Genomic DNA, 12,581 nt, shown 5'->3' on the forward strand with positions numbered 1-12,581 from the left:
CACGCGCTGCACTAGTGATTGCACTACAAAATGAAGCAACCACTAGTGCAACGCCTAGAAGCTAGGCGCTACACTGTATAGTGTGGCGCCTAGCTCTCAGGCACTGCACACTAACTTAGTAATTTTTGGATCATACGGGTGCGATGCTGGCCAGGCGTGTAGCGACTATCTGTGAGGCGTTGCACAGTGTACTGTGGCGTCTTCGTGTCGGGCGTCACACAAAAAGGTCAGCCACGTGAAATAGTTTCACGGGCAGTTTATTATATGATTTGATTTCGTCCGTAGGTCAAATTAGTCAATTTTGCCCCAGTTGTAGGAGCGATTTCTCTGTATAGCAAAACAGCAAGCCTTGAAGGGCAAGTCGTTAGGTTGCTGTCGCATGGAGGCAATCCCACGTCCGCTCGATCTCCGACGCCGACGCATGGGAGCAGCGCCGGGTCGCGGATGTCATCGTCGCGCGCGCCAGGCCAGAGGCTGCTGTCGCGCGAGGGCCACCATATGTCTGTCAGGGCGTCGTTGCGTGGGGCGAGCGCCGCGCCACCGCTCGCGCCACCAGCGCATGTGGTCATTGCCGGGCTGTGGTTGCAGCCCCACTCAGTGGCCGTTGAATCACGCGGTGGTCGGTGCTAGGGTGCAGTTGCGGCACCACTGTCAGTGGCCGTTGAATCGCGCAGCCTCCAGGAGGGCGGTGGAAAACAACTAGGGGTCAATTCCCAAGTTTTTCCTCTTCAGCAAATTATTGTTAGCAGGGGGGTTTCAGGCTTTCAACTATAGTTATTCCAAAGGCCGCCCTCGCGTGGGTGGGGAAAAGGGGATAATTCCCAATGTTTCCTCTTCAGCAACTTATTGTTAGTAGGGGGGTTTCGGCACAACTGTAGCAAGTGGCTTGTGGAATTCCCACCTCTGATCGCGATCAGATGGCCTACAACAACAGTTTTCAAGTTTTCACTGAATGGGCGTTTCACTGGATACCTCACCTATATAAAAACAGAAAATAACCATCCAGCAACCTACAGATCTTTGGAAATGGGTCTGAAAACCAACGGAGAAATAGTAAAAAGGATGCTGAAGACATAACACATATCTGAACTTCCCCACATGGTCACACCTGATTTATTCTGCATGGGATTACAAAGTTCGAAAAAGGAAACCTAAATCTACAGCTCAAAATTGTTCAATGCAAATTACTAAAATGTCCCGCTACAAAGGGAAAATGTCAACCTTCCATCAAACTTGCTCAAAGGTTTCACATTACCATCCCACCATCGATGGTAAGCACCTGCCAAGAGATAGTTCAATAATAAACCTGTCAAATTTCAGAATTCAGATAACCAAATGGCACAAACAGCATCGAAGTTGCACCAACCTGTCCAGTGATGTAGCTGGCCGCGGGATTCAGGGCCAAGAACTCAACCAACCCAGCAACTTCCTCTGGCTGGCCATACCTCCCTGTGAAGAAGTTGAATGAGGCATTAGTGCTGACTGAAAACATTCACATGGTAGATACAGTGCACATGAGCACACACACGTACATAACATAACATTTAAGTTTTTCGCTATACTTACGATGTATGAACAATGGAGCAGAATGTGAGCAATGCTATTTAATCAGAGGTTACAGCTTAAGATGCATACCCAAAGGAATAGTCGACAAGATTCTCTTCTCAAGCTCCTCTCCAAGTTCCGCGGTCATGTCTGATGCTATGAATCCAGGTGCGATTGCATTCACCTGAGTATTCACAACTGTTCAGAAGTTGGCTTACGGTTTTATGATTTATGAGCTAATGATGAAAAGACAGAGAGTGCACATTGATATTCCTGCTTGCATATTCCCTAGCAACTGTTTTAGTGAAACCAATGACTCCAGCCTTGGCAGCACTGTAATTAGCTTGGCCAGCATTGCCAGTAAGACCAACAACTGATGCTATGTTGATGACTCTTCCCTGCATTAAACATAAAATAAGTATCTTACAACCGATAACAGAAAATTTAATCAGGTGCCTTCTGTGCAGAGCTTATTTTATGTCAGAGCAAGAAAAACAGTATCCTAAGTCCTAACTAAAAGGAACATACTACTCTTACTTTGGCAGTGTAGCTCTTTTTACAGGCCCTTTACGAGCATACACATAGCTCATGCACTAGCAACATGGTAAGGCCTTATAATTTTTATCTTTCAGCTCAGAAACACAATAAACCAATGTAAGGAGGCCTTCCTCTTCCTTCAGCTAAGAAACTAAGCTGAGTCCTGAACTAAAGCAATGTAAGCTTGTAACTGAGGAGAGGGGTCTGGGGGTCAACGGAGACTCGGCGACTTGCTATTTGAAGCGTGACAGAACTTAAGTGTAGATCTAAGGGTGTGTTAGGTTTCTGTCATGAAGTGGAACAGCAAGGATCAGCTCTGTCCCCAGGGCACATTCCCACGTTTGGATCGTCAAAGGAACCGGAACCAACAGATTCCAGCGAACGGCATATTCCGTGTTTAGGCCGTTCCGAGCGGACCACGCGGAACAGCTCGCTCCCACGACCTCCCCTCCTCACCCATTGCCACCATGGCCTCGTGCGCCGTCAGGAGCAGCCGCTCCAAGCGTCAGGAGCCACGGTCCTGCGCCGCCGGGAGCATCACATCCAGCCAGCCACCGCGCTTGAGCTGCACCTGCGCGCGGAGGCAGTGCAAGTAGCCGGCCATCTCCTCCAGGAGGCTGCAGAAATCCATCCGGTGACCACCGCTCCGAGTCCTACGCCACCAAGCCCCCGCCGTTCCGCGTCAGTGGACGGAAAGCTGGGCCGTGCGGCCTCTCTACCGGGCCGCCAGAGGGAGATACGAGAGGGCCGGAGACTCAGGTCAGGCCGCTGCCCAAATTGACCTTGACGCCCAGGTCATGCCACCCGTCGTGGTCAATTTGGCGTTCTTCCTCAAGTCCGGCGCCGCATCAAATTTTGGTTCCATCCTACCTCATTCTCTTCTAGCCAAACACCAAGATGGAATCATTCCATTCCTTAGGAATGGAATGGTTTCATGGCATTCCACTTGGTTCTGGAACCAAACACACCCTAATAGTCTACTACAAGCTCATATTTTTCATACTAACTTTGTTCTAAAAATAGATGACACTTCAGAAAGAGTGCAGTCAAACTTCTCCGTCATTGACAACTAATGGAAAAAAATGTTGGGTAGGTGGTAACCGTACCATTATGTTTGCCATGAATAATGACTTCACAATATATTCTCTATGTATATTCATGTAAAAAATTAGAGGCCGAAAGTTGCGTATCAGAGAGTGCGCAAAGTAATGAACACATCTATTGAACAAATGGACAAAATATGTCGTATGTATTTGCAGTATATTCTTAATAGGACCGGTAGCTAATGCATACCAAAAAAAAAGTTAAACTCCAATAAAGTAGCCAATGGTAGCAAAATTGTTCAAACCAATTCAAAGAATGAAACAAAAAATATACCTTTTTCTTCTTCATCATTACTTTTGTGGCAGCCTGTAATGTGCAGGTGTAAGAAGCATAAACATAATTCAAGTAGCAAAATTTTCAAAAAATTAAAGAACAAATAAAGGGGCAAAAACCTACCTGTGTACAGAGGAAAACACCAGTAAGATTTAGATCAATTACATCTTGCCACTGAGATTTCTTCATCCTCATCAACAACGTATCCCTCGTAATCCCTGTTTACAGAATGTTATTTCACATATAGAAAAAAACAGAAGAGAACACTAAACTGGTGCAAACTAACCATTGGTACCTACCTGCATTATTTACCAGGATGTCAATTGTTCCCCATTTATCAATAGCCTGGTAAAATACATAAACTAATGATAACCGAGTTTATATAATCTGATCAATATATAGGTGAAAGGAAAAATATTTTTCATCCATGAAAAAATTGCACTTACTGCTTTCATCATAGATTCTACATCAGCTTCTTTAGAAACATCTCCTCCAAAGGTAATAGCCTGACCACCAGATGCTTCAATCTGAAAAAATAGCATTACATTACAAATATATCAGTGCATTTAGGCTTAGCAGAGAGAAAAAATGAAGAAAAAGGAAGTAATTTAACAAACAAAAAAACTAGATACCTCTCCGGAAACCAATAACGTTTTTCTGAATGCTGGTATCCATATATTTTTAGGTAGATAACTATCACCAAATTTCAATCATAACTGAGCTAAAATAGCTATAAACTTCCGCTTATGCAAAATGGAAATCTGGATGTTGTGAATCGACATTAGAGAATTACAATTTATTTCTTTTGGCCTTTGTGAACTATTATTCTTACCATACAGTAGTCTAAAAACGAAATTACAATGGGCCAATGAAATTTATTGAAACTAATACCCAATGGCTATTTCTAAATGCATTGGATGGTTCCTGAAAGTGATAACACAAGGGTGTTGTTTACTTGATCATAAATGAGAACAGAAATTCAGCATAACTGTGTTGTTGCTTACTCGGATAGGAGGTCAGAAACGATAATAATTGTATGCATTCCTACATGAGGCCAACTATGAAAGAACAATGCAGACTAAAATATCTCAAGTTGCTGAGAAAAGTTCAGCAAGGAAAGTATCTGATCTAGCTGCACTGCCGACTAAAACAACTATTTAATAATCCTTACGGCAATCACCAGTTACAGTGTCTTTGTATATCTTCTAACTGTATGATGCAATTTAACAAACAGGCAAACAGATATTAAACAAAATATATATGTCAATATTGTGTTTTAATTAACCAGCTCACCTCTTCGGAGACTGCTTCAGCCTCTTTCGAGGATCGTGCATAATTCACTAGGACCTGCAGGTAAAGTCGGTGTTAGGTCCGTGGGGTTATGGGAGTAAATAGCCATTTGCATATGCAGGCAGATAGCTATAACGAAAAAGATGGAACAAGGGTGGAACACCTTTCATAAAAAAAACAGAAGCTCTAATTATACAACCACATATCTAGGAGTAACTATTGCCTTGAGTTTGCATCTTTGAGAAATAACTGACACTGGTAATTACTGGGGGGGGGCAGGGACACACAAAGAAACCAACTCTTTCTGCACATACCGAATGAATATCTAAGACAGCGAAGTAGCTCACCTTGCAGCCAGCTTTTCCAAGAGCCAATGCAACGGCTTTTCCAATCCCTCTGGAAGCACCCGTAACAACAACAACTGGAGCTTCCAGCTCTGTAGCATCTTGCACAACTGCTTGTTCAACAGCAGCAACGTGGGTGCGCACACCTACAGATACATTTGATTAGTACTGCAAAATGTACAGACAAAGAAGTTCCCAACACAGAATTTAGGCCTGAATTTACACCTGCAGGAGTGCTTAGAGAGAGACCTCCAATGCTAGCAATGTTATAATGGTGCTTAAATTGTTCAACCATTTACTCCCTCTGTAAACAAATGTAGGACATTTTTGCAGTTTAATTTAAACTGCAAAAACATCCTACATTTGTGTAGGAGGGAGTACTTAAGCTTAACACTCAGTCAAGAGACAAAACAAAGTGGAGCACTACATAGACAGTAAAATCATCTGGTGCATCTGAGATTGCATAAACCCAGAATTTTTTTTATTTTAAGTGAGCAACATACCCAAACACCTCCATTACATGCTCTAAGAGCATCCACTATGGGTAGGAGAGAGAAGATTTTAAATCACCGTATGATGTAAAAGTGGTGCCTTAAACGGGCTTTTTTCATCACGGCTGCGTTTTTGCATATTCATCATCTGTTGGAGCGGCATTTTTGGCACAAAGTGGCCTAAAAGGCCGTTTTTCATGTGGCCCTGCGTTTTTACAACAGCCGTAGCAGCGTTGCAAATATGCAGCAGCACAAGACAAAATTTAGGCTTGCCTAAAAAAAATTGCAACAACGTTACATATACAGCAGCTATTGGAGCAGGCTTTTTGGGCCCAAAGTGGCGTAAACACCGTTTTTACAACACGGCGGAGTTTTTTCATCATCTGCTGGAGATGCTCACCACATGACATATGTGGTAAGCTATCTAAAACCCCAATATGTCAAGTCAGCTCATATAAGTTAAAGGTGTGGCTACGTGTCTCTCCTAGTAAAAATAATCTGCCGGAGATGCTCTAATAGCATATTTTCAACCCTGATCTCACTCCTACAAGAGTACCATTTCTCACAAAATTTAAACGGGGACACTTGATAAAGCTTAACGACGCACAACAGTAGTGTTTGCTCCCAGTGCTCATGGACTCGTATTAGATCCTCCCCAAATTTCACGAGCAAACATGTTTACATCCCCGCGCTAGATTGCTCACTGCGCCACGCTACAACAGCTAGATCTCAGAACCCGAGTGGCCTAACCAAACCAGCGCGACGACGACCGAAGAGAAGGGCCGTTACCGGAGGAGAAGCCGGCGGCGGCTGCCCGGAGGCGGTCGGATCGGAGCGCGGACGGACGGGCGGCGGCCCCGCCGAAGGAGACGAAGCCCCGGCGCGCCGCGGACGAGGCGGCGCGAGGCAAGGGGGCGGTGACCGCCGGGGAGGCGACGGCGGCTGCGGTGGCGGCGGCCATGAGGTGGCGTAGGGAGGCGGAGGCGGAGGAGAGGCGGTAAGCCAGAGGGGGCAGCGTGGCGTGCGAGGAGGAAGGGGGTTATTTGTAGCGGCGGGTGGGGAAGCGGCGGCTTTGGGGCTTTGGAAGCTCAAGCAAGAGCGACGAGCACGGCGGGCGCGTCGCAGTCTGGCGGAGCGCACGAGGAAGAAGGGTACAAGGGCGTCGGGCTAACCGATGAACGGCTCTCCTGCGTCACCGTCATGGCTTCAACTCTTATACAGTACTTCTTCTTAAAAAAACTCTTATACACTAGTACTATGATATTTTTAGGGGTACCGAAAATTAGTTGCTAAAATTTTACTCCATCCGTCCCATAATATGAGCGCTAAAATATTATGGGGCGAAGGGAGTAGTTGAGATTTATGTCTTTGATCAATTTAGGCTAGAAAATATATTAGAATTGGTAAGTAAACGTTGGCTCGTTAGAAAGTTGGTCTTTATTCAAACAAAGGTCAATCTTTGGATAACTGCAGATATACATGCTGCACTGCATCAATGGGACAAGGAGGTTCTTAAGGGGCCGAGGACCAGGCTGCGAGAGCTACAGAAAAAATTAAATGAAGTGTTATCAGGTCCATTGACAGATGATGCAGTGGTTAGGCAGCATGAATTACATATGCAGATTGAAAATCTTCTTGAACGGGAGGAAATTTATTGGCTCCAACCTGGTCGGGCTGATTGGCTCACTAGAGGAGATCGAAACACGGACTTCTTTCATAGAGCAGCAAATGGACGGCACAAGAATTTTTTTTATTAAGCGCCTAAAAAGAGATAATGGCGGTCAAAACACATACTGCAGAATACTTCTCGGCTTTGTTTACCTCAGGGATACTAGAACCAGATATAAATGTCATTGAGAAGGTTAAACCGCGTGTGTCTGATGCAATGGATGATGATCTCAATAAACCGTATACACGAGAGGAAGTGAAGAAAGCTATGTTTAACATTGGTGATCTGAAAGCACCCAGCCCGGATGGCCTGCATGCTATTTTTTACAAGTGGTTTTGGCACATTATAGGGGAGGACTTGATTGATGAAGTGTTGCTAGCAGTGAACTCAAGAAAGATCCCAGATGGATGGAACAATATTACCATTGTGCTTATTCCTAAGGTAGAGAGACTGGATGTTATTACATAATTTGGGCCAATTAGCTTATGTAACATAATATACAAAGTGATCTCAAAACTCCTTGCTAACCGGCTGAAATATATCTTGATGAAAATTATATCACCAAACCAGAGTGCGTTTGTGCCAGGGCGCCTCATCACGGACAATTTCTTGGTGGCTTTTGAATCATACCAGCAATCAAGAGGAAGAACACCGGTAAATATGGTACTTGTGCGGTGAAGCTTGATATGCATAAGGCGTATGATAGGGTGCAATGGAATTTCTTTGAAAAGATTTTATTACGTCTAGGGTTCACTGCTAATTGGGTGGCCCTGATTATGGAGTGTGTTAGATCAATAAAATACTAGGTACGGGTGAATAATGAATTAATTAACTTATTTGTTCCTTCTAGGGGGCTCGGACAGGGGGATCCACTGTCTCCATATTTATTCTTGCTTTGTGCTGAGGGTCTTTCCAGCTTGATTGTGCATGAAGAAGAGGCTGGTAATTTGATGGGATTCAAGGTGTGTCGGGACACCCCGTCGGTCTCACATGTACTTTTCGCCGATGACTCTCTTATCTTGATGAGGGCGGATGCTGCTAACGCTACCAGCCTACGACGAGCCCTTGATGATTATTGTATGGCTTCAGGACAGTTGATGAGTGAGGCGAAATCAAGCATTTTCTTCAGCCCTTGTACACCGGTTGAGACTAGAGTTGAGGTGTGCGCTACCCTAAATATCATGGCGGAGGCAATCACGGACAAATACTTGGGGCTGCCCCCTATCGTGGGTGTTGATAGATCAGATTGTTTTTAGCATATCATTGATAGAGTGCTTAACAGAATCCGAGGTTGGAAGGAAAAATGCTATCTTTTGGTGGTAGGGAGGTATTACTCAAGGCAATGATACAGGCTATTCCTTCCTATGCCATGTGAGTTTTTAAGTTACCTAAACAGATATGCAATAGTATTACCACGGCAATGTCTAAGCATTGGTGGGGAGATGAGGACCTGAAAAAACACATGCATTGGTTTGCATGGTGGAAAATGTGTGTGTGCCTAAGGAGAGGGGCGGCATGGGCTTCAGAGATTTGCATTGTTCTACTTTGGCCCTTTTGGCTAAGCAGTGTTGGAGACTGTTAAGTGAACCAGATTCTTTATGTGCTAGAGTTCTAAAGGCCAAATATTTCCCTCATGAAGACCTCCTCAACTGTAGTCTAAAGAAAGGGAGCTCATACACATGGCAGAGTCTGTGGAGTGGTATTCAAACTTTCAAGCGAGGACATATTTGGAGAGTAGGCGATGGTTCTCAAATTAAGATCTGAGAAGATCTATGGATACCGAGCAGTCATACACGAAAAGTTATGACACCGAGAGGTAACATTTTGATTACAAGAGTTTCTGAACTCATTGATGTTGAAAATAGGACGTGGGATGAACAACTAAATGATATATTTTGGCCTATTGATGTGCAACGAATTATGAACATCTCTTTGGTAGTGGGTATGATGGGTGATTTTGTCTCATGGCACTTTAACAGAAGTGGGATTTTTTCTATTAGATCGGCTTACCATGAAGAATGGGAGCACTAGTATGGATGAAAGTTGAGAATGACAAACTCAGTTCAAGCCTCAAGTACTAGTCCAGTCTGGCGAACCATTTGGAAATTGTGTGTGTCGGCAAAAATAAAAATCCATGTGTCGAGAGCTTTGCTTGGAGCCATTCCCTATTACGGAGTCCTTGCGAATAGGCATATGATAACTAGTTCCCAATGCCCGCTTTGTACATTCGACTGTGAGAGCATTAGGCATGCTTTGTTTCTGTGCCCAAGAGTGCAAGAAATATGGCAAATTCTAGGTCTGGGACCCTTGATCAATAAGGTATGTACATCTGAAACGGAAGGGGGATCTGTGCTGGCGGATATGCTACTGTCCAGGAATCAAATTCATTCGTTGGTGGCTGGTGTTAACCGCAATGATCTACTGGCCATAGGTGTCTGATATGTGTGGTGGGCGCGTCGCCATTTCACTCATGGTGAGCTCCTTTTTGAGCCAACGAGATCAGCACAAGCAATTTTGGCTTTGACAAAAAACTTCACACGGGCACAGTCCAAAAATATGAAAATTAGGAGACATGGATGGAACAAGCCACCGGATGGTCTAGTTAAACTCAATGTTGATGCTACGTTTGATCAAGACAGAGGTACGCGGAGTACGGGTGCAATTTTACGTGATGACACGAGTTTTTTCTTGGCTGTATCTTGTGTTGATATTCCGTTCGTGGAAGATGCCGGGACAGCAGAAGCTCAGGGTCTTAGGGATGGGCTTCTTCTGGCTAATGATATGGGCTGCAACAAAATCTATATGGAGGCGGATTGTATGGAGGTAATTGAGATCATGCAGAATGGTGGCAATTCCCTCGGCCCAGCGGCGGCAATCTATGAAGAATGCTCTTTTTTAGCTCGCAATTTTATTTTGATATGTTTTTATCACTGTCCTAGGGAGGCCAATATGGCGGCAGATGTATTGTCTAGGAACTCGGAGACTTCTCGAACAATTTTCTGGAAGTTAGAGCCTCCGGGGTTTCTAGTAGACGTTTTATCAAACGATGTATCTTTACTTTCACATGGAATATAAACGCTATGATGGAATTCCCTAAAAAAGGTCAATCTTCTGGTTATGACCAAAAAAATTGGTGAGGCATACTTTAATAACCATCCGAAGAGACTACTACATGGTCCAATGGAGCGATAAACGATGGGTGTGTTACTTGACTCAAAAGTATTTCAAAGGTTTGCACAAGTGCACTCCAATTTCTATACAATGGATTGGAGCACTATTTTTTTGACTTAAGATAATTTGATTATCGTTTTTGGCTTATGATCTTTTGATTTTAGCTTTTAGTTTATACAATTATATGCTACAGTCATATATGAGACTCGCGTCGATTCTTGTATATTTGTTTTATCCTTGTGCTTTTAAATTTCGCTAATGTTATTCAACGAATGTTTGCCGAGGGACCATGGCAAAACAAAAGTTTTTCGAGGCAATTTATGTGTCGAGTTTATGCCAATTCCTTCAAGCGAATACGGCAATTTTCACAACATATCTTTTATCTGTGAGAAATTGCCATGCATTTTTGAAGAAATTCCATTATCTTATGGTATTTTGGAGTTGATGCAAATAACATATGATCGGATGATGCCAGGGTCGGATCATGTACAACCGATGCACAAACATAGGGCCCAGAATGTTAAGGGGACCCCGCACGGGTCACATAGGATGCAGTCCATTCCACAACACGATATCATTCAAAATTGATCTGCAGGCGAACCACCTTTGCCACGTTAGATGCTTGTGTACCCAATCGATGTTGTTGCATGTGTTGGCTTGCCACACCTCTTGCGCGATGAAGTTGTTACGTCCTAGCCACAACCATAGCTAGGGGGCGGATGGGAGAGATCGACTAGTCGGACCGAGAGAGAGCAGAACAACCACAAGTTCACCACTCTCCTCAAGAGGCTGTTCTTCCCCTTGTACTGTTCATCCTCAGCCCTAGAGGCAATCTACCACCACACACTGGAGTAGAGTATTACACCACAACGGTGGCCAGAACCAGCATAAATCTTGTGTCACTTGTGTTACGAGTTCGTGGAGTTAGCCCGTAAGATCTTAGCAAAGCTAGGATGTGGATCGGTAGGGGAGATCTTCGCGTGCACCCCAGTGTTCAAACCTTGAGGGTTTTCCCGGGAACCCGTGATCTGACAGCTGGTGCTAGCGGCTCTGCACGCCCGCCTGCTCAGGTTCTGATAGAGTTGTTGGAGGCTTTGGCGACTTTGATGGGGGTGGAGGTGACCCCAGACACTCAAGAACATCATAAGGTGGATGTTGCCAAGTTATGAGATGAGATAGCTCAAGCCAAGGAAGAGCTGGTGGCTAAGAATGCTAGGATGGCTATGGAGCGAGCTGCTTTGGATGCTCAGGCGCAACGGATTCAGACGGAGTCGTTCCTTCTTACCTTGGATGAAAATGCTTCAAATGTCATCATGAGAAGGAGACACCAGAGTCGCTTACCTCTGGAGTACGATGCGAGAAACCTTTTTAACACGCCGGGGGCAGGGACCAATGACCTACCCGTGGTGAACCGGGCGGTGGAGGCGCCCTTGACTGGAGCACCGGTTCAGCCACACACTGTGGATCCGCCTCGTTTGGACGTGGCTCCGCCTCAGCATGTTCCGACACTGCCGGGTCATTATTCTAACCCTTTGGATAACATGATTGCTGCGGCGTCATGATTGGCGGCTCTTCCAATTGAAGGCGAGTCTCCAGCTGTGATAGAGACGTGGAGGGCCAGAGAACTTCTTCAGACGGTTGTGGCTCAATAGGCGGCTTATTCGTATAGCCGTGAACGGATTCACTCAACCCCTCGGCCAAGCCGGAGTTATAGCGGGCACATCGACTCGCCAGCAGTTTCAAGCAGTGAACATCACCATAACCAACCTCGTAGGAATGACCCAGCGTGTGGCGGTGTTGATGCTCAGACTTTGGTGGATCAGGGCAGGGCGCGTCGGGAGGCGGAGCTGGCGGCTCAGCTAGCGGCTCAACAGCAATCTCCGGTTTATCCGTCAGCATCTGTGGAGGCAGGAGTGACATCTTAAACATTGGGTGTGCCATGTTTAGTGCCTGCTCTGCGCAACGAGTGTTTGCCTAATGATTTCAAGGGCCCTCGTAAGGTGCCTAATTATATGGTGGATCAGCCTCCAGAGGCGTGGATTGAGAGCTATGAGATGGCCATGGAGATGCTGGATGATAGCGATGTTGCATGTTCTAAGTATTTCACCATGATGTTGGATGGGCTGGCTCGTACTTGGTTGAAAGGGCTGCCCGCTA

At 45.1% G+C, this 12,581-nt stretch overlaps 1 protein-coding gene across 1 annotated transcript; it reads right to left on the minus strand.

The window, feature by feature from the left end:
• Positions 1 to 1,051: 1,051 nt before the first annotated feature.
• Positions 1,052 to 6,780, minus strand: LOC125538117 (3-oxoacyl-[acyl-carrier-protein] reductase 4). The gene is made up of 11 exons (XM_048701417.2): positions 6,374 to 6,780; positions 5,097 to 5,239; positions 4,753 to 4,806; positions 3,906 to 3,986; positions 3,759 to 3,804; positions 3,583 to 3,677; positions 3,460 to 3,492; positions 1,809 to 1,943; positions 1,636 to 1,729; positions 1,367 to 1,449; positions 1,052 to 1,279 (listed from the first exon to the last, which is right to left on the minus strand). Exons 1-11 carry the CDS (start codon positions 6,543 to 6,545, stop codon positions 1,247 to 1,249), a joined length of 969 nt encoding a protein of 322 aa, XP_048557374.1. The 5' UTR covers positions 6,546 to 6,780; the 3' UTR covers positions 1,052 to 1,246.
• Between the last annotated feature and the right edge of the window lie 5,801 nt (positions 6,781 to 12,581).

Source organism: Triticum urartu, chromosome 2A (assembly GCF_056163025.1).
Source record: "Triticum urartu cultivar PI428250 chromosome 2A, HENAU_Tu73, whole genome shotgun sequence".
NCBI lineage: Eukaryota > Viridiplantae > Streptophyta > Magnoliopsida > Poales > Poaceae > Triticum > Triticum urartu.